Source organism: Heloderma suspectum, chromosome 7 (genome assembly GCF_057233095.1).
Source record: "Heloderma suspectum isolate Gila_16-S chromosome 7, 16-S_ref, whole genome shotgun sequence".
Taxonomy (NCBI): Eukaryota; Metazoa; Chordata; class Lepidosauria; order Squamata; family Helodermatidae; genus Heloderma; species Heloderma suspectum.
In genome coordinates this window covers 88,329,863-88,355,223 of record NC_139464.1, presented here as the reverse complement: position 1 = coordinate 88,355,223, position 25,361 = coordinate 88,329,863, and the positions used below count along the sequence as shown (strand labels likewise).

Genomic DNA, 25,361 nt, shown 5'->3' with positions numbered 1-25,361 from the left:
CCCATGCAGAGGGGGAAGGCTGCCAAGAGTCTAAACCTCAACAGGAAGTGATCTGACCATGAGAAAGGGACAGATGTTAATTCCTGCACTTTCAGATCACCATCCTCCTGCCCAATCAAGAAAACCAGATCAAGCATGTGTCCTTTTACATGCGTTGGGCCGATGACATGTTGGGACAGCCTCGTGGTTGTCATGGCGGCCATGAAGTCCTGAGCCACCCCAGATACAGCGGCCTTGGCATGGACGTTGAGATCCCCCAGGACCATCATCCTAGGGGTCCTCAACACCAAGTCTGAGACCACCTCCATCAGCTCAGGCAGGGAGTCTGATTGGCAGCGGGGTGGGCAGTACACCAACGGAATCCCTAATCTGTCCCAGGTACCCAACACAAGGTTCAAGCACTCAAGATCTGCACTTGAATGAGCAGGAAGCCTGGAGAGAGGGATTGAATTCCTATAGACCACAGCAACCCCCCCTCCCTGACCCTCAAGTCAGTGTTGGTGCTGCACCGAGTACCCAGGAGGGCACAGCTGGGAGACAGTGGCCCCTCCTAGTTCCCCCATCCAGGTCTCAGTAATGCATACCAGGTCAGCCCCCTCATCCATAATCAAATCATGGATGAGGGAGATTTTATTTTGGGCCGACCTGGCATTTAGCAGCAGCAGCAGCACCAGACCCGAGGGCAAGCCAGGAACCATCTGGTTCAGGGAAGAACCAGAAGAGGGGACAGCTGTAAGGTGTCTAGCCCCCCTTCTCCTCAGCTGGCCTGTTAATCCCCCAACGCCATACCTCCCCCTACCCGTAACCACAGTTATGGTGGCACCTCCCCGACCCCCTGAGTTGCTCGAAGGACTTCCCAGGCACATATTAAAATGTTAAGATGTAAAATATAAAACAGTATAAAATATATAAAAGAGAGCAGCAGCTAAAAAGGAGCAGGTAGAATCTGTGTTTGCCGCTTTCTTTCTGGTCTTCAATGCTGCTGCCCTCTGCTGCTGCTATTTGCTGCTGGTATCTCTGGCTGCTGATGTCTCTGGAGAGGCGGTGGGTAGATCCTCATATGCTCCTCCATGCGTCTCCAAGTGTGACACGCTTCTCCAGAGCCATTGGCTTATTCACAAGTAGGGCACAGAAGGGACATGAGGGGCACCCGGGTTCCCATTATTCACCCAAGGGCAGTGGTGCAGCGCTGGCAGATCACACTGGAGCTTCGCTCCTGCACTTTTATTGCAGTCAGGTCCCAGCTGGGTCGTAGTCTGCTGTGGGAGGAGGAAGGAGCAGAGGAAGGGAGTGTGGGTGATGCCAGACAAAGGGGGCAAGAGAGGGAGCCTGAGGGAGTTCTGCAGCCTCCGCCCCGTGCCCCCTATTCTCCGCCCATCCCCACTCCGCTCTGTGCCTGCGCACCCGGCGTTGTCATCTCCTGCAGCACTGGCCACAGCAGCAGCAGGAGCGTGGGGTGGGATGCTGCTGCTGCCGCCATTGTTTACTTGTGGGGCAGGGCAGGCAGCTGGAAGAGCCCTAGAGCGGTCGCTGCTGCTGCTGCTGCTGCTATTGCAGCTACTGTCACCGAAGTGCCAGGCATAAGACAAGAAGAGTGGCAAATTTCCCCCCTCCTCCATCCGAAGAGCCCGCCTGGGCAACACAGCCTCACCCAGCAAGGGTTAATTTACCCTCTCTTGCAGCCCGCCTTCCCTCAGTCTGATATGGAGGGGCTGCCTGCCATGCCTGCACCTGAGACTGCGCCATCGCCATCTGGTTTCGGGGAAGGGTGGGAGCACATAGGCCAGGCTAAGTTGCTTGCTGGAGACGCTGATCCTGATCGTCAGCCCCGTGTCCCCAGCAAGCCCAGCCAGCTGTAGAGTGATGGGCAACCCGGCATGCACAGGCTACATGCTCCATGCCCGAGAACACGCTGGCCAACATCAGACTCATTCATATAGGTCAGCTCAATCAGTTTGTTGGGTGGTGGCAGCCAAAAAAGGCAACAGGGTATGGGCCGTGGAGAGGGCAGAGAGAAGAAAGAGGAAGTCTATATGAGTGAAAAATAAATAAGATATGTTAAATTAAATTAAAATCATAAGAAATACCTGGGAATAAACCCCATTGAAATCTATATGCTTACTTCTGAGAAGGCAAGTACATGGATATTGGGAACCCCAATGCAGTGGCCGCCTCGCCTGCTTCCGCACAGCCCTGGACAGGGGCTGCAGAACTTCTCCATCACGTCTCTCACCCAGCCTTTCCCAACCTTGTGCCCTCCGGATGTGTTGAACTGCAAATCCTGTCATCCCCCCCCCCCCCGCCTCCAGCCAGCATAGCCAATATGCTGCCTGGAGCCAGTGGGAGTTGCCATCCAGCAAATCTGGAGGGTGCCAGGCTGGGGAAGGCTGCATCCTGCTGCATTTCTTCTTGGCTGTTCCTGCAGAGGGTGGGGGTCTAAAATGCACATTACCAGCAACCCTGATGGTCTTTATATAAATTTGTTAAGTAGCTTTTCTCTTGTTCTCCCTCTCCACACATGCACGCACACGCATTTCCTCCATATATTTGCTTTGCGCTTACTTGAGAGTAAGCCCCCATTCTTGAGAGTAAGCCTCATGGCCATGAGGCTTTATTCTATCCATATGATAGGGTTACTATTGTATCTGAGGTAGAAAAAAACCCCATCATCATTGTTGTCCATATCTGATGTATTATCTATTTATTTAATTGATTGTATGTATAGTCTACTTCATCCCAAAGGCTCAGGGCTGGTAACAATATGCTAATCAGTGTACTTTATCTTTCCCTGTTGCCAAAAGATAGTTTAAATAAAACATGCCTTCAGCTGCTTCCTGAAGATGCACAAACTTTGGTTTTTTACAATATATGTGGTACTCTACAGAGAATAAGCAAAAAAAGTCAGGTCTCTGCTCCTAGAAGCTTACAATCTAAATTTAAATTTAATTTGTAATGTAAAGGTACATAGCTATTTGAAACTTAATTTTTGATTATACAAGCTATTATTATTATCATTATTATTTTCTCCTTTTCCCTCACACCCTTTAGATATAATGTGCCTTTAGGAAGTAAGGATGTGGAGATGTGAATGGCCTAGACCTGTGTCCCCCTCTTGAAAATATGCTTCCATTGTTTTGTACCTTTTATTTAAAAACATACATAAAGCTGATTTACTTACCCTTAACGGGGGGGGGGGGGGGGGGCTCATTCCTGCATCACCGTTAAAACTCCTGATGCTTAAACTTGTTTGTGGCAGTTCTCCAAACTATACCCCAGTACCAGCAGCCAGAGCCAGCTAGAGCACCATCCTGTCCCACTCTCACAATTCCAGGGCAGGAAAGGAGAACAATATACCAGCTCCCTCAGTAAGTGTGTTTAGGATTGGTGCCTTTTTGTGCTTTACAGTGGGGGGTGGGTGAGGCTGGAGAAATGTTATGGAAAAGTTTCTTTCACATCTTGATGAACATGAAAAAGATGAAAGCAGATGGGTGGTGCAAATGAGAAGCAAGATGATGTCTTGTTCAGCTACTGAATTATTAATATTCATTGTAAGAGTTGGTTTGTGCCAGTTTTTAGGATTTATCACACAAATCTATGCATGTTTACTCAGAAGTCAGTCCCACTATGTTCAATTGCTAATTGGGCTTTCTCCCAGGTACATATACATAGGACTGCAGCCTTAGCTGCCTTCCCAAGATCTCTGTAAATTTAATTCGAAATAAACACACATTGGATTGCATTGTTAATTCTTGAACATTAATTTCTACACTAGGTGGAACTGCCAAATGCAACCTGCTCTGTCAGCTACAATTTTTGGTACAAGGTTGGCATGTACCTGGGCAAACAAACCCTGGTGGAGGGAAAGGAAACAGGAAAAAATCAGTTGGGGGCAGGGGAGAAAGGGGTGTGTGGGCACCACTACACCAGCCTAAAATCCTGCATTTAAAATGGGGCTTTCTGCTTCTGTTTTAAATGCAGGATCACAACAACTCCCTTTTTTCCCCGTGCTTCCTTTTCCCCCACCCCACCCCTCTTTGTCCCCATAGCTGAGTCTTCCATTATCTTTCACTGACCTTGCTCCTCTTCTTGCCACTTTTAGGCTTTTCATGGAGGAAACTGAAGTGGAACACAGCGGGGTAATTTGATAGCTCATTATCTGCAATCTATTTAAAAATGGAACAAAAGGCATTTAGTGAATGATCATGGCGTCATCTAAAGAGCCCACAAATCTCCATGAAGGAGCAATCTCAATCGCAGGATAAAAGCTCAGTGTGAAGGAACCCTGAGTGTCTATGTGTAGTTCAATCCAGCTGGGTGTGTGGACGTTTCTGTTGCGGGATGGGAGACAATGAAGGAGCTTAGGAAAGACTAATGGGTAATGTTGGGGCACTAAGGGAGTGTGTGTGGGGGGGTGTTTAAATGAGAAGGGATCTGCCCATGAGGGCTCTGCTGAGAGGGTGAAGCTTCCTTAGAGTATCGTATTTTGAAAACCTAAAATGTTTGTGTTTGAGTGAGTGGGTAAAAAATGTTTTAACACCCCTGCATTTTTTCTCAGACATCTAACTGAAATACCACTGCCTTACTGTCAGCTGCACTGTTTTTGGATCCCAGTTGAAGGCTGTATATCTTACAAGGTTGTATAATCTTAGAAGGGGGTGTGGCTGTGAGGGGGCATGGCTGACTGTCATGAAGGGACCCTGCACTTCTGAATTTGCCACTACACTACTGCCCAAGGGAAGCATGCACAAATTGACTGTGCCTTCAACCAAATGGTGTTTAAAAGACATACCAAATTCTAACACACTTACACAACATACAATAGAAAAGGGGGTGTAGAGTAGGAAGCTACATTGTTTAGATGGAGGTCATCTGGAAGGTACAATAGTCTGTGAAAGGTACCTTTCCTTGGGTTTTAGTAAACCCATTCCTGAAGCTGAAGATATTTGTTTGTTTGTTTGTTTGTTTGTTTATTAGCTAGCTGCCCATCTAGCTGGCTACCCAGCCACTCTAGGCGGCGTACAATACTAATGACAAATTTACATAATCAACTGTGAACAACAACAAAACAACACTGCTCTAAAAAACCCTAGCACACCCCAAATGCCCGCCTGAACATCCAGGTTTTTAAAGCCTGGCAGAAGCTCATCAAAGATTGAAACTCCTAGGGTCCCAATGAGGAAAAATATGTCTATTAAAAATGGGGTTGTAGAGGATCTCTTCCTTGGTAAGGCAGGGACCTAAGCAGCCAGACTCTAGGGAGCCTGGGCAAAAGGTAACAGACTGGTGGCAGAATAACATGTGGCAGAATAACAGCATCCCATGGCTTCTAGTAATTTCTACATGGGCTAACGAGGGACAACTGGGACCCACTGGGCTTGTCTGCAACCAGTGGGAAGAGGTAGCTGGCCCTGGGTGGCCCTGGGACTCCAAAGTTTGCCACACTCCAGGGAGTGAGTTTGGAACCCTGCCAGGATTGGATAGGCCAGGAAACCGATTCCAGCTAAGATGCTTTGAGTGGCCAGGCTTTTACTGATTTCAGCAGCAGAATGGGACCTTGCCTGTAGGTGGTGAGCATCTCAGTGATTTCAGCAGCATGAAGCCTTGCTCTGGGTGACAAAGAACTGAATGGGTTTATGCAGACAAGTGGGAGCTTGCAGTTGGGTGGCAAAGTACACTGAGGGGTTGAAGCCCAGGGTTCTTATAGGGCAGGGTTGGCAACATCAGAAGGTCCAGGGACCATTTTCACAGCCCCACACCTCCCTGTGGGGAATTAGAAAAACATAGGGAAATTTTAAAAATTAAAACAAAATGGTGTTTGGAGCTGCTACAGATTGTCCAAAGGGTCAAAATTAGCTTGTTTGCAGCTATGGAGCCCCAAACGGATCAACATTAGCTTGCAAATAAGTTGATTTGATCATTTTGGCATTCCATAGCAGGTCCAGATGCGATTTTGTTTGCAGGCATGCATGTGTGTGTGTGTATTGGGGAGGTCACCCCAAATTTGAGTGAGTGTTGGGGCCACCTGTTGCCCACCCTGTTATAGGATAAAAACAAAGGCTTGAAAGAGACCATAGGTGCGAGACTGGACATAACAATAGCACAAAGGAACAGGAGGAAGACTCTGCAGATACAGGACTGGTTCACATGATCAAACAACCCACTGTGGCCACCATTTTGAATACTCAAGCCTAGACATGTTGGCTTGAACCTGGGGACCATAGGTTATGTGAAGGTTAAACAACCCTCACATAACCCAACAACAGACCATGGGTTATGCAGGGCTTTTTAACCCTCACATAACCCACATTCCCTGGGCTCAGGTAACGTGATAAGCCATGGGCGCAGCTTGAATATTTAAAAACCACCGGCATGTGCCACGGCTCAGTGTAGCCTTAAACAAGCCACAGTGAGCAGCGGTGATCATGCAAACCCGGTCAAAAGGTGGGGATGACACATTGCAAGAGCCATCCTGAATGTAAAAAGGATGAACTGAGGTGATGAAACTTAATCAAGGCGATGTTTGCACCTAAGGTGATTCAAAGTGGGAGCACTTCCAAAGACTGGGAAATTCCCAATTTGCAACTGGACCTGTGATTTGATTATACCTGGGGACATCACTGCAGGACTGAAATATGTTTGTGGATTTGGTAACCTGATTATAATCCCCTCCAACTGGAGCTCTGAAAATACCAGAGAGCCTCTTACCTTTTTTTTTTTTTTTTTTGCCATGTTCTGCCGTTTGAATATGAAGATATTCAGGACAACTAATCCAAAGTGACAGCCATTGTAGTTGCTTAACCCCCAAGTGAATGCAATGTGGGAGCAGCAGGTGATGTTTGAGTGCAGGAATATTGAATATAAAGATAATTTAATCTTGTTCTTCTGATAATTCAATTAAGAAAAGAAACCCTATTGTTTTTGAGCTGCTTGTCAAATCCTAAAGTACCCAGTATAATCATTTAGCTTTGTGAGGGTTTTCTCCTTGCTTTATATTACTATTTTCCTATAATTGTTTAAAAAATATTTAAATAGCTTGCTGGCATATCATGTGAAAATGGTTAAAATAGTTTCGACTTTACTTTTTGGTTTCTTTGTTGGAATAGGAATTCCTGTTTTGTCTTCTGCGTACTAGTCTTTGTTCCTTTCCTTCCCAAATCTGACAGGGAAAGTTCCCGTCAGGTATCTTGCCACTTTTCTTTCTCCATTCCCAGTTTTTTTCACCCCCAAAGCTTCACAGTTTCCAGAAATATTATCATCTGCAGGAAATAACTTGTTTTGATGCCCATCTAATTTAGTGGTAGAGTTTATCATAGAATCATAGATTAGTAGGGTTGGAAGGGGCCCACAAGGCCATCGAGTCCAGCCCCTGCTCAATGAAGGAATCCAAGTCAGAGCATCCCTGACAGATGGCTGTCCAGGCTCGTCTTGAATGCCTCCAGTGTGGGAGAGCCCACCACCTCCCTAGGTAATTGGTTCCATTGTCGTATTGCTCTAACGGTCAAGACGTTTTTCGTGATGTTCAGCCGGAATCTGGCTTCCTGTAACTTGAGCCCATGATTCCGTGTCCTGCACTCTGAGATGATCAAGAAGAGATGCTGGCCTTCCTCTCTGTGACAACCTTTCAAGTACTTGAAGAGCGCTATCATATCTCCCCTCGGTCTTCTCTTCTCAAGGCTAAACATGCCCAGTTCTTTCAGTCTCTCTTCATAGGGCTTTGTTTCCAGTCCCCTGATCATCTTTGTTGCCCTCCTCTGAACCCTCTCCAGTTTGTCTGCATCCTTCTTAAAGTGTGGTGCCCAGAACTGGACACTTTACTCCAGATGAGGTCTAACCAGTGCTGAGTAGAGGGGAACTAGTACTTCATGTGATTTGGAAGCTATGCTTCTATGAATGCAGCCCAAAAGAGCATTTGCCTTTTTTGCAGCCACATCACATTGTTGGCTCATATTCAGCTTGTGATCGACAACAATTCAAGATCCTTCCCGCTTGTAGTGTTGTTGAGCCACGTATCCCCCATCTTGTAACTGTGCATTTGGTTTCTTTTTCCTAGTTTCAGAACGTGGCATTTATCCCTATTAAATGGCATTCTGTTGTTTTCTGCCCAGTGCTCCAGTCTATCCAGATCACTTTGAATTTTGTTTCTGTCTTCCAAAGTATTAGCTATCCTGCCCAATTTTGTGTCATCTGCAAATTTGATCAGCATTCCCTGCACCTCCTCCTCCAAGTCATTAATAAAAATGTTGAAGAGCACTGGGCCCAGGACTGAGCCCTGCGGTACCCCACTCGTTACCTCTCCCCAGTTTGAGAAGATCCCATTGATAAGCACTCTTTGAGTCCGATTCTGTAGCCAACTGTGGATCCACCTGATAATTGTTTCATCTAGCCCACTTTGAGCTCGTTTGCTCATCAGGAGATCATGGGGCACTTTGTCGAAAGCTTTGCTGAAGTCGAGGTATATGATGTCTAAAGCATTCCCACGGTCCACAAGGGAGGTTACTTGATCAAAAAATGAGATCAGATTCGTTTGGCAGGACTTGTTTTTGACAAATCCATGTTGGCTTCGAGTAATGACTGTATTGTTTTCAAGGTGCTTCCAGATGGATTGCTTTATCATCTGCTCCAGAATTTTGCCTGGGATTGATGTCAGACTGACTGGTCTGTAGTTCCCAGGTTCCTCCTTTTTACCCTTTTTGAAGATAGGGACAACATTAGCCCTCCTCCAGTCATCTGGCACGTCACCCGTCCTCCATGATTTCTCAAAGAGAATAGACAGCGGTTCTGAGAGTTCTTCTGCCAGTTCCTTTATGACTCTAGGATGCAGTTCATCTGGCCCTGGAGATTTGAACTCCTTCAAAGTAATTAGGTGTTCCTTGACCATATGCCTATCGATCTCAAGCTGCAGTCCTGCCCCTTCAGCCTGTACTTTGCCTTTGCCAGGGTGGTCATAGACCCTCTTTTGGGAGAAGACTGAGCCAAAGTAGGAATTGAGCACCTCTGCCTTTTCTTTGTCATCTGTTATTGTTTTGCCATCCATATTTAATAGCTGAACAACCATTTCTTTCCTCTGCCTTTTACTATGCACGTAGCTGAAGAAAGCCTTTTTGTTGCTTTTGGCATTCCTCGCTAACCTCAGCTCGTTCTCAACTTTAGCCTTCCTGACACCATCCCTGCAATTCTGTGCTACCTGCCTGTACTCTTCCTTTGTTGCTTGGCCTTCTTTCCACTTTCTATATGTATTCTTTTTTTTTTTTCAGGTCATCCCTAAGCTTTTTGTGAAGCCACACCAGCTTCTTCTGTTGTCTTCCACCTTTTCTTCTTGTTGGAATTGTTTGTAATGGTGCCTTTAGAATTTCCGTTTTTAAAAGCTCCCACCCATCTTGGACTCCTTTTCTCATTAGCGTTGCTTGCCATAGGACCTTACTAATCATTGTTCTGAGTTTATTAAAATCACCTTTCCTAAAATCCAGGGTACACGTTTGACTGCGCTCAGCTTTTGCTTCCCTTAAAACCAAGAACTCAAGTACAACAACATGGTCGCTTTCCGCCAGAGTTCCTGTAACTGCTACTTTTTCCACTAAGTCATCTCTGTTGGTTAGGATCAAGTCAAGGATAGCCGATCCTCTATTTCCTTCCTCTACTTTCTGTAGGAGGAAGTTATCCGCCACACAAGTCAGGAATTTCCTGGAGGGGCCATGTTTTGCAGAATTTGTCTCCCAACAAATATCGGGGAAATTGAAGTCCCTCATTACTACTACATCATGCTTCCTTAAAACATTGGCTATTTCCTTTTCAAAAGTTTCATCCTCATCTTCTCCTTGATTGGGTGGCCGGTTCTTTTTATTCTTTGCTCCATTTATTTTGATCCAGATGCTCTCGATGGGGCTACCAAGCTCCTCCTCCTGTATTTCTGTGCAGAGATATGTATTTTTCACATACAGTGCAACCCCACCTCCCTTTCTGTTCCTCCTGTTCTTTTTGAACAAGTTATATCCTTCAATTGCTGTATTCCAGTCATGAGAGTCATCCCACCAAGTCTCAGTTACACCTATCAAGTCATAATTTCCCTCCTGTATTAAGAGTTCAAGTTTCTTCTGTTTGTTTCCCATACTCTGGGCATTAGTATATAGACATCGAAAACCATGTGCTTCATAGTCTGGCTTTCTTCCTACATGTGTCTGAAGACTATTATTGGGCACTATCAGAGCTGTTCTCTCCGTTGCAGTGCATGAGCCTACGTCCATTGTTAACCCCAACATTACATCTTGCTGTTTGGTCCATCTAAGCTCCATCAGGTTTGGTCCATCAGGTAACAGCTTCAGTTAATCCTTGTGAGATTGAGTGGTACTTCTTCCCTTTCCTCTGGCATCATAAATTGTGGCATTCTTTAAATCAAATACTTAATTCCCTGACATTTTCTTTAGTCTAAATGCTGTGTTAATGTAAGATCAGCCCCACCATCAGAATATGTGATATTTGTTTCTTTATGGAAAACCTCTACATTGCTGGTGGAAGTCTTGCTACTCCTCTTCCACTGTAGCAGTCTCCTCAATAGGAAATTTTCCAGCTAGTCTTCTTCAGTGACCCCACTCTAATTCTGTCTTAGTGCCTTATTTTGTGTCTGACTTAGAAAGTGCAAGCTGATGGCATTCATCTCAAGGAAATTGAGGTTATAACCTGTATGTTGAGGTAAGCAAACATAAGCCATGGTAGACATTTTTATTTTTCTCTCAAGTTCAGTCTATTCGATCCACTGGAGCAGATATAGGTCAAGAGGAAACTGTGGTTGAGGGATTTCATACAGGATAAACTACTGCTACTGCTTTCTCTCTCCAGCTCACAGCCAGTAATTGATGTAGGGTTGAAGGGGCAATGCAAGTAGTAGCAAAAAAAAAAAAAAGCAAATGCTGCATGCGATGAATTGACAGGTTCAGGGGCAGTGCTAAGGGGGAACGGTGGAATGCGTGGACTAGGGCTGTTTCTCCATGAGGTGTTTATCGTGTGCTCATGATTGGCCACTCACAGTAATTTGTGGCTACTTTACATGACATCGTCAACCTCCAGGACACATCCAGCAGCATTTTCCAGTTATTTTGCCTTAAAAAGATCTAGAGATAATGAACTATTTACATTTATTTCAGGCTTTCCCCAGTGTGTAAGGTTGGTGTTGTGCTGTTTCATTGAAAACTATGGAGTATTGAAAATTGAAAACTTCCCCTCTCATGTGGTTGCCATTGGTCACCATCTGGGGCTGCCCGTGGTAAACACGGAAAGACTCCACAGCAAAGAAAGCCTGGTAAGGCTGCAGGGTTTTCTTTAATGTAGAGATGCCCTGAATAATAAGGCTATCAATATGTCAAATATTCATACAGGGGGAAAATGGAATAGCCTTATTCCTACCAACATGAGGGCAATATTCAAAGGAAGAGAGACCTAGCATTGAAATAACCATGAGATCCCTACATCAGATGTTGTCTACTCTCTGGGAAGAGGGAGACTCAAGGAGGAAGTATATAAATCTGAAGTTTATTCCTGATCTCACCATGCATAAGATAGAGGGACAGAGGCATAAAGCCTGAATGGGCCTATTCTTAGAATATGTCAAAGTATTGAATTAAATTTTAACTCATTGGTGACAGTCTGAATAAGAGCTACACAGAAATGGAATGATAGAATCATAGAGTTAGAAGGAACCTCAAAGGTCATCTCATTTAATGTAGATGTTGAAGAAGATAGAGGACAAGATGGAACCTTGGTCCAACCTGTAACCCAGTGGCCCTGGGGTATAGCAGAAGTCCCCAAGCACCATCTTCCTGAGACCAGGAAGGACCAGAACCACCGTAATGCCATGCCTCCTATGCCCAACCCAAATAAACAAGGTATCAAAAGTGTAGGGATGTCATTCACTGGGAAATCTAGTTCCTTTTTGGCTCGACGGAGTTCTGCAGCATGTACAACTTGAGTCGAGTCTGCTATCCAAGCTGCAGGCTGTTTCCCAAACTCAGGGAACTTTTGTTGCAGGTTCCACAATTTGTACAAATTATGACTGAATTTGCATAAATTCCACAAATTCGGCCATAATCTGCATAATTTGTGCAAATTTGGCTGAAATTTGTGCAAATTGCTCATAAATTTGCACAAATTGCAGAACCTTCCTCCCCCAAATGTGCAAAATTGTCAGAAAATCCATGACTTATCTCGACTCGCTGCCAATCAAGTTGGATGCTGCAGTGGGAACTGAAACAAGTCCAGGGGGCTGAGCCTAGGAAAACTCATCGAACTCTACCCTAGAAATGGATTTCTCCAACATTCCTACAAAAGTGCCAAGATGTTCAAGAGAGCCAACAGGGTATCACTGGCCCTGTCTATTCCCTGGCATAACTCAACTACTAGGGCAACTAAGGCTGTTTCTTTTCCAAAACCAGGATTGGAATGGATCCAAATAATCAGCATCATCCAACACTACCTGGGGTTGAGAAGCCACCACACACCAACACTTTTCCCCAAAATGGCAAATTTGAGACTGGGGAATAACTACCAGAAACTACTGATTTTCTTCAATAGCGTGGCCTCAGCACTGCTTCCTTCAAGCTGGTGGGAACCAACCCTTTCCTCAGGGAGGCATTGATCACTAAACTGGAGAGCCAGTGTGGTGTGGATAGAGTGCTGGACTGGGACTCAGGAGACCCTGCTTCTAGTCCTCACTCAGCCAGGAAACTCACTGGGTGCCTTTAGGCCAGTCACTGACTGTCAGCCTAAACTATCTCACAGGGTTGTTGTGAGGATAAAATGGAGAGGAGGAGGATCACATATGCCACCTTGGGTTCCTTGGAGGAAAGGGAGGATATAAATGTTATAAATAAATAAAATACCCAGCCCAGCTCTGGCTGATTTCACAAGCCAGGATGGGCAAGGGTCCAGAGAAGCGGTGGGCCTCAGTCCTCCAAACATTTTGTCCATGCCCTCAGACTGTACAAGATGAAAGATATCCATAACAATATGACTAGATGGGACTCTGGTCATATCCATCTCTGACTTCGATAAAACAATGGTGTATAAGTCAGTATGGATTTGAATGACTTTATCTGTAATATGTCCAGCAACTTGGTCACAGTGGGCTTTTGAGGGCTCAAGTTGTTACTTCCTATGGCCTACTCTAGGAAGGCCCCTCACTATCCAAAAGAGCTCCACTGGACGTCATTGAGCAGATGCAATGGTGGAGGAGAAGTAGAATCTCTTTGCCACTGTCACCCCCACAGAAAACGATTGAAAATGGATTCTTAATTGTGTTCATCCATAAAGCCTTTTGCTGTTTGAACTTTAACTGTGAACCCTGTTGTTTCATTGTTCTCAGCTCCCCAGAATACCAGGGAGTTGATGTAGCTCTATGACTGGGTCTAGAACATTTGGGAGCAATCATATCAAGAGCCTGGGTCATCCCTTCATTCCTAGCAGAGACTAGGGCCTCAGCAGGATTGCCACAGTAGGAATGTCTACAGCATTACCCATATCTACCAAGCTAGTAACTCTTGTCAAAACTGAGATACAGTCATCTGACATAACTTGTTTTTGAGAAACCCATGCTGTCTGTGAAACTGATGCTGGCTTTGTAATCACAGTGTTATTTTCTACATGCTCACAGACTGACTACTTAATCATCTGTTCAGGCTGACCAGTCACTAGTTGCCTGGATCTTATCTTTCCCCTTTTAGAAGAGGAGGATGTTTGCCCACCTTGTCTTTCACCCTTCACCCTTTCTCCAAGAATTCTCAGAAATTATAGAAACAGGTTCTGAGATTACATCTGCAAGTTCCCTAGGATGCAATTCATCTGGCCCTGAAGACTTGAATTCATTTAGAGTAGTTAGGAAGTGCTCCCATACCACCTCTTTATGTATCTTGGGCTGCAACTTCTTCCCTTCATCATTTGATCAGTTTTTTGCCTGGTTGAGCCCATTTTCCCTTTTGGAGAAACACTGAGACAAAGTAGGAATTGAGCTGTTCCGCCTTCTGTCTGTCATTCACTAACATTTCCCCATGTTCTCCACACAACAGACCATTTCCTTGATCTTCTTCTTGCACCAAACTTAGCCAAAGAAATCTTTTTTGTTATTTTAACATTTCATGCAAACCTAAGTTTATGCTGAGCTTTAGCTCTCCCAGGACTCTGCTTACAAGCTTTGGATATTCCTTTGTACTCATTCTTGGTTGTTTGCCCCTGGTTCCATTTCGCATATATGCACTTTTCAATCTGAGCTATTTTCACTCTGGTTTCCTTCAATGCCTCCCATTTGTCTTCCTCATTGGAATTTTTATGTGTGTAACCTCAGTATCTTGCTTTTAAAACACTCCCACCCATCCATAAACCTATTGAAATACTTCCCTAAAATTCAGGGTTCACGTCTGTGGTCAGTTCAACCAAAGGTTCCAACTACTTTTACCTGATCAACCAGTAATTCCCTGTTGGTGAAGATCCTACACCATAGGGAGGGGGCAACCTCCGGATCACAGAGGCTTGGGCTCCCTCTGTGGACCCTGCCCCCAAGCCCCAGCTCTGGTGAGGAGCCTACCAGAGGCTTTGGAGGAGGCAAGGAGAAGAATCCCCATCCTATCTCCAGTCCAACCTATGGCTGGAGATAACAAGGAGATTCCCCTGGCTGAGCGGCGACAGAACACCCACCGGATGAGTGGCCTTTGTGGGGGAAGGTGAAGGATGAGCAAAGCCAGGATGAGCAGCTTCATCTACCCCATGTCCTCTCCCCAATGGGAAAAGGCACAGGGCAGATGAAGCAGCTTCACTGTGTGCGGGTCATTAAAAAAAGTGGATGTGCGACTTTATTACTGATGCAAGGACCAGCCAATCAGTACCCTGCACAGTCCTGCTCCAGAAAGTGGGAGGTGGCTTTGTGATTGTCACAACAGCTAGCCAGTCAGTGCTGTACAAATCTGGCTTCTGTTGCAAACAGAACAACAGTTTTCCCGTGGGCTTGATCTCAGGGGGAAGATTGTATGGGAACCCCAAATGAAGAGGATGTGTTTCCACAGTGGGCTCATTGCTTAAGTAATGTATGTCCATATGCATTTGTTAGTCTCTGATTTTAATCTAAAATGCAGAGGAATTTTGTGACTAGGTCTTTGGAATCCTAGAAAAGACTAATGGAGTTTATTAATCTGTTCCATGATATAAGTAGCTTGAAGTTGTTGAGACGAAAGGAATCTCACCCTTATCTACAAGCCAGATACATGCTTTGCTAGGAAAGCATAATCCACCGAAGGGAGTGTGGGGAGACAAACATGAAGTAAAATCACTGGTTTCTGTATTCATTATTAATGGGAGAGAATTTTTCAAGAAATACCTCTCTTGGGATTATGTTAACATAAGTAAAAAAGAATTATTTGAACTTGTTAGAATCCTTATGTTGCATGCTAATGCCTTGCTTATTTTTATTTGAATTGAATTGAATTAATTTATTTTATTTTATTTTTATTTATTTTTATTTTATTATTTTTAATCCTTGTGTTGCATGCTAATGCCTTGCTTATTTTTATTTGAATTGAATTAATGCTGCCTTTCATTTCAGGCATCTTTGTCAGAAACTTTCCCCCACCTAGATATCTTCGGGTTTTGAATATTGGTCCAGAGGTTGCTATTTTCATATAATGAAAATCTGTTTACTCCTTGAGGATGATGCTTCTGAAAATTACCCCAGTTTTTGTACAACTAAAGAAAAGTTTGTCCTGAGTTTTACAGTCAGTTTTCTAATACTCCTGATCAGAACAAAACCTATTTTTAAGCATCCAGCCTGCTATATCCCATGGCAGGGTTTTAACATTTTCACACATGGGTTTGTTTCTTTCTTTCTTTCTTTCTTCATTAAATACATGATAGGGAGTTCTCCACATTCTATACAGTGTTGAAATGAGTGATGGTGAAAGACTGCACATCTTAGCAAATCATGTCTATGTATTTGTTTATGTATTTGAATGTTAGCATTTTAAAGTTATTCCTTCTTCCACTTGAGAGCTGCGTGTGACCCACGCTGGCATTTGACATCCACAGGGGGAGTGACTGGAGAGAACCCTGACCCACACCCATGATGGCAAAAATAAATAAATGCATGACCAGAAACAAGGATAGCACAAAACTACATCACTCAAGTCACCCAGGCTGCGGGAGAAGAGGCAGTTTGGAGCAGAGAAGTGACTTGTAAAGAAAGGTTAAAGCACTCCTACCACTCTAAATTGTCCTATGTCAAAGCAGCTTTTCTCTTGAAGAAAACCACCAGGGTTTTGTTACATGCATTTGCATGTGATATTTAATTAAGCCCTTAGTTTGTGTGCCAAGAGGGAGTTTTCTTGACATGGCCTCTTTCAAATGTCAGGACCTTAATTATAATGTCTGATTAGGAATTAAATCTATGTACTACTGGGAAAACCAACAAGAGTTGTGTTTTACTGTGCACTAGAAAGAGAGAAGAGTTAGGATGGAATCATTCTTGAGTGCTGTTCATATGATCTGGAAACTGTCACACACCTATATCCTCTCCCCCAACCATGTCAAGTTGTACACAAATGTGATATTAAAGCTATTACACAGACTTGGTTCAGAACTTGTTAAACTGCACACTCTGTAGATGTGCAGAAAAATAAGCATTGGTACAAAACATGCCCAATTAACTAGCATGTTGGGTTGAGTTAGAACATAATTGGGAATGTCAGTGGGAAACAGGTGGCTTCCAGCTCAACTTCTGTGATGATAAAAACTTGGAGTGGGGGAACAGTCAAAACAAGTATCAGGGGAAAGAAACTCTATGTAGACAGAACCCAGGCAATGTGAAAGTAGCAAGAAGAAAGGTGGTGCAAGCAAAAGATGAGCCTGGTTGGTAAGTAGCATTTGCAAGTGCCAGTCTGCCTAGGGTGGGGGATCTTAGAGGATTGGGTAGCTTTGTATATCTAGACACGCACACACATCCAAGCTATTGGTGCAGACTGAATCCTAGGAAATACGTTTAGAGGGTTACATAGCTACAAGGTCTGACAGCATTGAAAACCAGTCAAGGATCAGAATTACATTCATAAGCTGAAGCCAAACTCAAAGGCCCCTTATGATGGTTATTCAGCTGCAGCAACCACTGATAGCTGAATCCATGCATAGCATTTAACGAAAAATTGCTTCTAAAATTCTAAAAAAAGTCAGTGATTCTAACTCTTGTTAAATTAACTTATGGATTAAAAAAGAAAATGGCATTGAGCTAGGTATGTCATGGCACGTTTGGGTAGACTTTCATTCAAGGGCATTGTTATAGGAGCACCACCTCGGCATGGACCCCGGATCTTTTGAGCTGTCCTAATTGCCATTTTTTAAACATTTTCCCATTGACTTGCATTGGAAAACAAAAATGGCCATAACTTTTTTATTTTATATGATAAATACATGAAATTTGGAGGCTTGGTAGCCCCCATGGAACTGATTGAATCTGCCAAATTTCAGGCAGTTAGGTCCAATGGCTTTTGTGCTAGTCACAGTTGGCTATTTTCAAGAAAATCTGTCAAAGCAAAGAGCTATGTTTTTTGTGCTTCCACATACATACATGGAATTTGGGGACCTGCCAGCCCCCATAGAGATGACTGAGCCCGCCAAATTTCAGACAGTTAGGCCTAGTGGCTTTTGTGCTAGCCACAGGTAAAATTTGCTTTTGACAAGAAAATGTGTCAAAGCAAATAGCTATAATTTCTTTGTTCTTCCACATAACCGTATGGAATGCAGCCCCCGTGGAGCTTATGGAACCTGCCAAATATCATGCAGTTATGTCCAGTGACTTTTGTGCTAGTCACAGGTAAAATTTGCTATTTTCAAGAAAATGTGTAAAAGCAAAGAGCTATATTTTTTTTGTGCTTCCGCATAAGTTCATGGAATTTGGGGACCTGGCAGCCCCTATGGAGCTGACTGAAACTGCCAAATTTCAGACAGTTAGGTCCAGTGGCTTTTGCGCTAGCCATGCGTAAATTTTCCTTTTCTCAGAGTCTAAAACAAAAAGTAAAAATCATCAAGTCACCCAGGGGATTAGAGATCCTAATCAGGTGTTTAACGTGACCATTAGGAGGTCACTATCCCTAATCTCTGGTGTAGGGGTTTTTTGAGGTGCAAAAAACCTCTCTCCCTCTACTTTTCTTTTCTGCTCTTACATGCCCACTGTTGTGAGCTTGCCTGCAATGAAATTTTGAAGAGGGAGGAGGAAGGAAAGAAAGAGCTCCATGTGGAATACTGGTATTTCACACAGCATCTGATTTTACTGCCCCAAACTAGAACCTTTGGATTCTGCAGAAGCTTAGTAGCTTCAGTACAGCAAAGGATTCAGTCAGTCTTTCTCCTTCTCCACTTTAATTTCTCCTATAGCTGTAGGACTCAAATAATCCCAAAGGGTGGGTTAGGTCTATGTGGCATCATGATTGAGAAACTGCTGAGGCTTTTAAATAGGTTCTACATTTTTAAAAAAAGCTAGAAAAAGCCCTCAGCCACCTCACCTCATAAAGTTCATTTAAGTACATGCAATCCTTACAAACCTTCCACAGCCTCCTAAATTCCTCTGAAGTACCACCTCTCTGAAAGGAGCCACTTGGCTTAGGGAATTCTCTCTACCCCCCCACCCCCATGCACATTTCCAATCACCATTCTTCTTTTCTTCTTCCCTCCCCTATCCTGTTCTTTCTTTCCCTTCTTTATTCCACCCAGAGCATATCTTGGGGAATTCTTAAAGAGAATTTTCTTCAGTGGGCAAGAGAAGTTCTGAACTGTATTTGACTTTATACAGACAGACAAGAGGGTTGGTTTTTCTCCTTCTCACTCAAGCCTTTGAGAAAGGTGGGCTCACATGGTTGCAGAGAAACAAATATGGGGCTGTTGTGTTTGTCAGTTGCCATCATCCAGCAATAGGAAGGGCTGTAGCTCAGTGGCAGAGCACCTGCTTGGCATGCAGAAGGTCCCAGGTTCAATCCCCAGCATCTCCAGGCAGGGCTAGGAAAGAATCTCGCATGAAACCCTGGAGAGCTGCTGCTGCCAGTCAGTGTCAACAATTCTGGGCTAGATGGACCCAGCATCTGACTCAGTACAAGGCAGCTTCCTGTGTTCCTCTGAACAGAAAGCTTTAATAAAAATGGGAGGTTTTGGTTTGTTTTTTCAGTGGAGGAGAGATAAATGCTGCTCATTTATACAAGCCTATGCATGCCTACTCAGAAGCCCCATTATGTTCAATGAGCCTTCCCCTCAGGAAAGTGTGCATAGGATTCCAGCACAAGTTACTTTTGCAGGGAGGTTTGCACCTTGATCTTCCGCATGTTTACTCAGAAATAAGTCCTGAGTTGTGAGCATGGTACTGCAAGCTTAATACAGTGCCTACCCAATTCCGTCTAATTAATTGGCTACCCTTTCAGCTCAGTTTTATGCATGTTTTGTCATTTGTGGGTTTGGGTGTGTTTGTTTTTGGCATGAACTCTAGCTTCAATGGTGAGGGAAAGGAACTTAGTGCATGCTCAAAGTTTCTCCATAACTTAGCCCTAGTTTTGAAAACAGACTCATTGCAGAATCCTGGTGAAGTCTTGGCACAAATGAAGTTATGGGGAGGAACATACAATGAGAGCTTGTGCATAACAAGGAGGAGGTAGAGAGGAGTTGCACAAAACAAGACTTCTGTTTTTATGAAGAGTTGCTGGAGGCTGGTAGGATGAGGAGGGATGGTTGCATGGCGGGGAATAGAATTGGTAAGGGGAGAATGTAAGTGCTCAGTGGTGAAAGAAGAACATTCTACACATGCTCAGAGGCATTCTCTATTTAAGAACATAAGAAGAGCTGTTCCGCATCAGACCAAGGTCAATCTAGTCCAGCATTCTGTTCACACAGTGGCCAACCAGATGCCCATTGGAAACCCGCAAGCAGGACATGAGCGCAATAGCACCTTCCTACCCATGTTCCCCTGCTGCTAACATTGGTGAAATGTAAATAAATCCTAGTCATTCTAAATTTGCATGCATGTATATCCTTCAGAAACATTGCAGGTTTCTTGCCTGGGGGAAACCCCTAATGACCTGTGCATTTTCATACATATTTACCCAAAAACTATTGGGGAGGGGGTGAGGGGAAGGGAAAGCAAATCACTCCCTCCCCCCAAACTGGAGAACTCCCCTTCCACATGAATTGCTGCACCTATCCTCCTGAAACTTTGCTGGTTTCTTACTTAGGGACAACTGTAGGCTGTCTGTAATTTTCAGAACAATGGTCCACAAGGAACATGGGGAGATAAGTATGTCTTCTTTTGGAGACCTCAAAATGTCAAGGCTACCCTTGCACAAAAACCCTTGTGGCTAGCATTCTGAAATTTGGCAGACATGATCTCCTCTGATGGGGCAATGAATCCTGAAATGTTTAGCCAATTCTTCCAAGGAATTAATACATTATTGGCAGTTCCCTTTAAAAGAAAATCAAAATATAAACCCTTCACCTATTTTTCTGACATTGGGCAGATGTAATCCCCTTCTAGGGGGCTACTATGCCTGAAATTATCCAGTTCTGACCAAGAAAGAAAGTTAGTTTTTTTCTAAATTCCCATGGTAGTCAACAGGAAGCATAAAGACTCATTTTTCCAAACCTTGACTCAGGTTTGGTGCTGAGCTGAAGTGGTCCGTCTACAGATTGGCCAGAGCAGAAGCGGGATGTTTTCCAAAATGCTGAATCGGGGTCTGAGTTGAAGCGGGGTGGGGGGGGTCAGTGCACACTTCTTATGTATGTATGTATGCATTCTATACACACACAGAAGCACACTGAATTCGCACACCACACACACACAGACACACACATATATTAGACGTGCACTTAGACTCATATATGTGTGCGTGTGTGCAAATTTGTGTTATGGGCCTGTGCCCTGGATCTTTTAAGACCCTACCAATGCCCCTGCTTTCATGTAATCTGCTGCTTTTCCACAGTGGACTCCTCCCAAAGCAGTGCACAATAAATGTCAACTTATCAAAATATACAATACCTCATCTAAAGAAAGAATTTGTTCCTACAAACCATATCAGCAAATTCAAGTAACACAAAAGAAACATTTTATTTACTTAAAAGCAGCCACTCGTCCCTGTCCCCCTGCCAAATCAAGTAGGATGGGAGGTGGAGTTAATACTTCCCCTCACAAAGGTATTGTGCTGTAAATTCATCCCCTATACCCCATGATGGAGAAAACATACAGATATATTTTCCCAAGCGGGACAAATAGCTTACAGGGGCGGGGGAGATGTTTATATTAGGAAAATGGTATAGGGAGAAATAGTAGACTCCCCCCCAAGCCAGAATCCCATTCCATTTGAGGAGGGACTACTTTCAAGAAAAAAAAACATGTTTCAAGATCTCATTACAAATTTATTTCCACCCATTTATTTAATTTCTCTACCACCCAATAGTTAAAGCTCTCTGGGCAGCTCACAAAAATTACAACCTCCTCAAAATACAACATAATAAAAGCACACAACATTTGAAAACAATTTTTAAAAGGTAAAAACTAATTACAATAAAATACTGGGACCTGATAAAACAGCTAACATTAAAAGCCCCATTATATGCCATCAAATGCCTGGAAATAGAATCAAGTCTTAACCTGGTGCCAAAAAGATAACAATTCTGGCACCAGTCAGGCCTCAGTGAGGAGGGCATTCCACAATCAGGGAGCCACCACTGAGAAGGCCCTCTCCCTTGTTGCCAGCCTCTGAACTTCCCTCAGAGGAAGATGTTGATTGTAGTGTCTGGGTAGGTTCATATCAGGAGAGGCGCTTCATCAGGAATTACGGTACCAAGCCATATAAAGCTTTATAGGTTAAAACCAGCGCCTTGAATCTGGTGCAGAAATGTACAGACAGCCAGTGCAAGTGGGCCAGAATTGTTTTGTGCTCAGAAATTGCCTACCTTTTATCTAGTTTGGGCACTGAAAATGCAAAACTGAACCATTCAATTTTGAATGGTTCAATTTTGCCTCAATGGCAAAATTGAGCAAAATGTTTCCTCAATGACAAAAAGCCTCAATGGCCAGCGTTATAACTTGAACTACTGTGCCATGAGGTGTGGGAGTTGTAAAAAACATTGATATCTCTTAAGACTGAGAGAGGGCACATGCCTAGCAACTAAAAGAAACATGGAAGTATGAAAATAAGGTATGTGGATTTCATTCAACTTCATGTCGATGCAATTAAAATTTGGTATGACATATAGGACTGGCTATAGAAACTGCTCAAATGTTTACTATTTCATGACACAGAAAAGAGCAAAGACTACACAAACTGCTCAGTCTGGCATTTCCTTTTTGGCATTTAAATTGCTCTAACGTTATGCCCTAATGGACTGCACTTAAGGGTAGGGTGTTTTACTATAGAATCGGTTACTGTTTGTACTATCTTAAGATAGTACAAAGGCACTAACAACACAAAATGTAAAATTCATGTTTAAAGACACTGCAACCATATTTATGATATGGGCTTTTAAAACTCCTGCTCAAGCTATGCAGGTTGGTAGTGCATAAGGCTGGTTCATACATGTGTGTGTCACTTGATCTCTCATCTGTTGATGACTCATCCTTGATGACTATCAATGAACATATGCAGTGAAAAATAACGTGTGTTTGATGATTAATTTGTGTGTTTGATTTGCTATGGTCCACATACGCAAATCAGTGTGTGTGGTATTGCAGTCATCAAGTGGTATTATAATCATCAAGTGATGTAGATGTGAAGGTGCTTAGAGGACTCTTGACAGTGTTATAATAATAGAATGGGCTAGATACAACTAATATTTTCTCTTCTCTAATCATATTGATTACATATTGGCTGTTTGCACTTATGTCCCAGTGAAATCAGTGGGAGAAGTTAGTTGATGGGACTTAGTCTAGATCCAACCCATGATCTTCATCTGATTGAATTTCATTATCAGCATCAATTTGAATAATCAAATCAGTATTGTAGGAAATGTATGTATTTATTTAGGAAATGAATAAGCTGCCCTTCCGCATAAGCTACCAAGGTGGCATACAATAAGACACGTCTTATTGTGATGGTCTCCCAGTAATTTCATTACTAGCAAATGTTATCTCTTGCATGATCTGCTGTGAAAGCAGGGGTAATATCTGGGAGGTAGTGAGCTGCACAACATTACAAGGTGCATATATCAATGAAAGGCTGTTTTTCAGCTGTCAATGCTCAGAGCCTATTGAAGCTTTGAATGCAGAATGAAGTAGCTTGGTAGAAAACTAGAGCTGCTTCATGATCAAAGATATGTCTTGTCAGAAAATAAACTTGTCTGCTTTAATGCTGCATGTGTTGAAATGAAATGGAGGTCTTATGATGTATTGCTTTGCTTGTATCTCCTATAATCCTTTTTCAAATAGAAAAAGTGAGACAGACAGCTTCTGCATTGGTCAGAGCTTACAAGTAAATTTGTTTAGAAATTTGCTAGGCCGATAAACAGTTTTCATTGTATTCTTTTACAGGTAGTATTGTACCCTACATCCAATAGCTCAAAATCACCTGAACTGCATAAAATGATAGTCCCTAAAAACAGCCAAGACTCTGACTTGAGGATAAAACTTGCAGTACGGATGGATAAACCACCACACATGAAGCATTGTGGGTGAGTGTCTATTCTGCAAAGCAACAAATTTTAATTCCATTTTAAGAGCCCACATGGTTTTACATTGTACAATCTGAAGGAGAAACTGAAGTAAAAATAAAGAAGCAATGTAAGTATGACTCATGTGAAACATGAGCTTTATTTAAACAAAAGTAAAACTTGTAGCTTGAAATACATGTGTATATAGACACATGTGAGAATTGGAAGCAGCAAGGGAAAACGAATGTATTCAAGATGGAAGGCAAGTGGGTTGTTATAAGACATGTTCTTGAATGTTGTCATTACAGTTTCCATCAGAGTATGCTTTTTTAAGCAATATTCTTGCCTCTCCTTGTGTATGAGTCCATTTGCTACACATAATTCTTTCCTATGGTTATTTTCTAAGCTTATATGAGATTGGGTTCTCCTCACCATTCCTTAATTTGTATGGATCATCCAAAAGGAAGAGAGGGGTTTGCTCATTGATTTCCTTGGTCAGGATCCCCAGAGATCCCTACACAACTAGTTCTGCATGTCTGAGGGAACCTTGGTTTTTGAACAGCTGCCCTCACATACTACATTGGCAAACCACGTTTGAAATCAAGAGGACATTTCAAACCAGATTGTGATATAACACATAGATTTCCCTGTTCAAAAGAACATAGGAGAGGGATCCAAAATCACACTGGGCATGCCTAAGCCTTTGGGCACATGTGAAGTCACTCAACAGAATGTTTTGGATCAGGTTACTTGAAGAGCTACCTTTGCCTATACCAACTTGCCCACCCTTTAAGAAAAGCATCAGAGGCCCTATTTTTGTGCCCACCTGTAAGAGCACTTAGGTTGGCAGGCACAAAGGATAGGGCTGCCTCAGTGGTAGCCCCTTACTTGTGGAACTCTGTTCCAGTTGATTTCTACTAGGTACCACCATTACAGGCTGTCAGAGTTCCCCTTAGGACCTGGACCCTCTGAGCAACCCCTTAAGGATCTCTTGCCTCCTTAAGAGTCTTGCCTTCCTTCTTTTACCTTCCCCTTTCGAATAGCATGGGATTTAGGCTGTAGATGTGGGGTGATTGACACTCTAGACACAGAGTTTAACCACAACAGTTTACTGGCAAATTCAAGCAAGTAAATCGCAATAGAGCTGAGTGATACAAAAGGCATTAAGAGAAAATAAAGGTTGCAAAAACACAAGTACCTCTACCCTAGCTGCACTTAGACTTCTTCAGGCTGCGTCTTCCTGCTCCCTCTTCCTGCTCTGTTCTTCCTAACTCTGCTCTTTCTGCTCTGGTCTTTCTGACTCCCTCTTTTTATACACTCCTCCTTCAAAACCGAAAGTACTGCTTCAAACCTGAAGAAGTGAAACTTAACTGGGGAAATGAAACTACGCCTCTCAGGGATACCCCATCCCAACAAAAGTCCAGGCCTGTAGGCCTGACCTTTCTCTTTTCCTTGCCACTGTAGGACCCAGACCTTCACACAGGCTTTAAAGTGGGCCCTAAAATATCACTTGTTTACCTTGTCCTATAATTTAAGTCAGTATTCCCCAACTTGGTGCCCTCCAGATGTTTTGAACCTCAGTACCTATCTGCCCCATTGATTGGTTAGGAATGCTGGGAGTTGTAGTCTAAAACATCTGGAGGGCTGGAGGTTCAGGAAGGTGCTTGGCCTATAATGTACCTTGGCATAATTTAAGTTAAGATTAGCCTATAGTTTACCTT

The 25,361-nt window shown here is 43.4% G+C and overlaps 1 protein-coding gene across 9 annotated transcripts in view; it reads left to right on the top strand.

Annotated features, from left to right (window-relative positions):
- CADPS2 (calcium dependent secretion activator 2) overlaps positions 1-25,361 on the top strand; it is a 441,065-nt gene that overhangs the window by 200,733 nt on the left and 214,971 nt on the right. For 8 of the 9 annotated variants that reach the window (XR_014784449.1, XR_014784448.1, XR_014784450.1 and 5 more), the window contains exon 8: positions 23,522-23,661. Coding sequence is in view for 6 of the 9 variants with exons in the window: in XM_084810861.1 (XP_084666987.1) it covers positions 23,522-23,661 (140 nt within the window). In the remaining 3 variants the exon portion in view is untranslated. The remainder of the gene's footprint in view (positions 1-23,521; positions 23,662-25,361) is intronic. The other variant, XM_084810858.1, reaches the window with a different exon arrangement.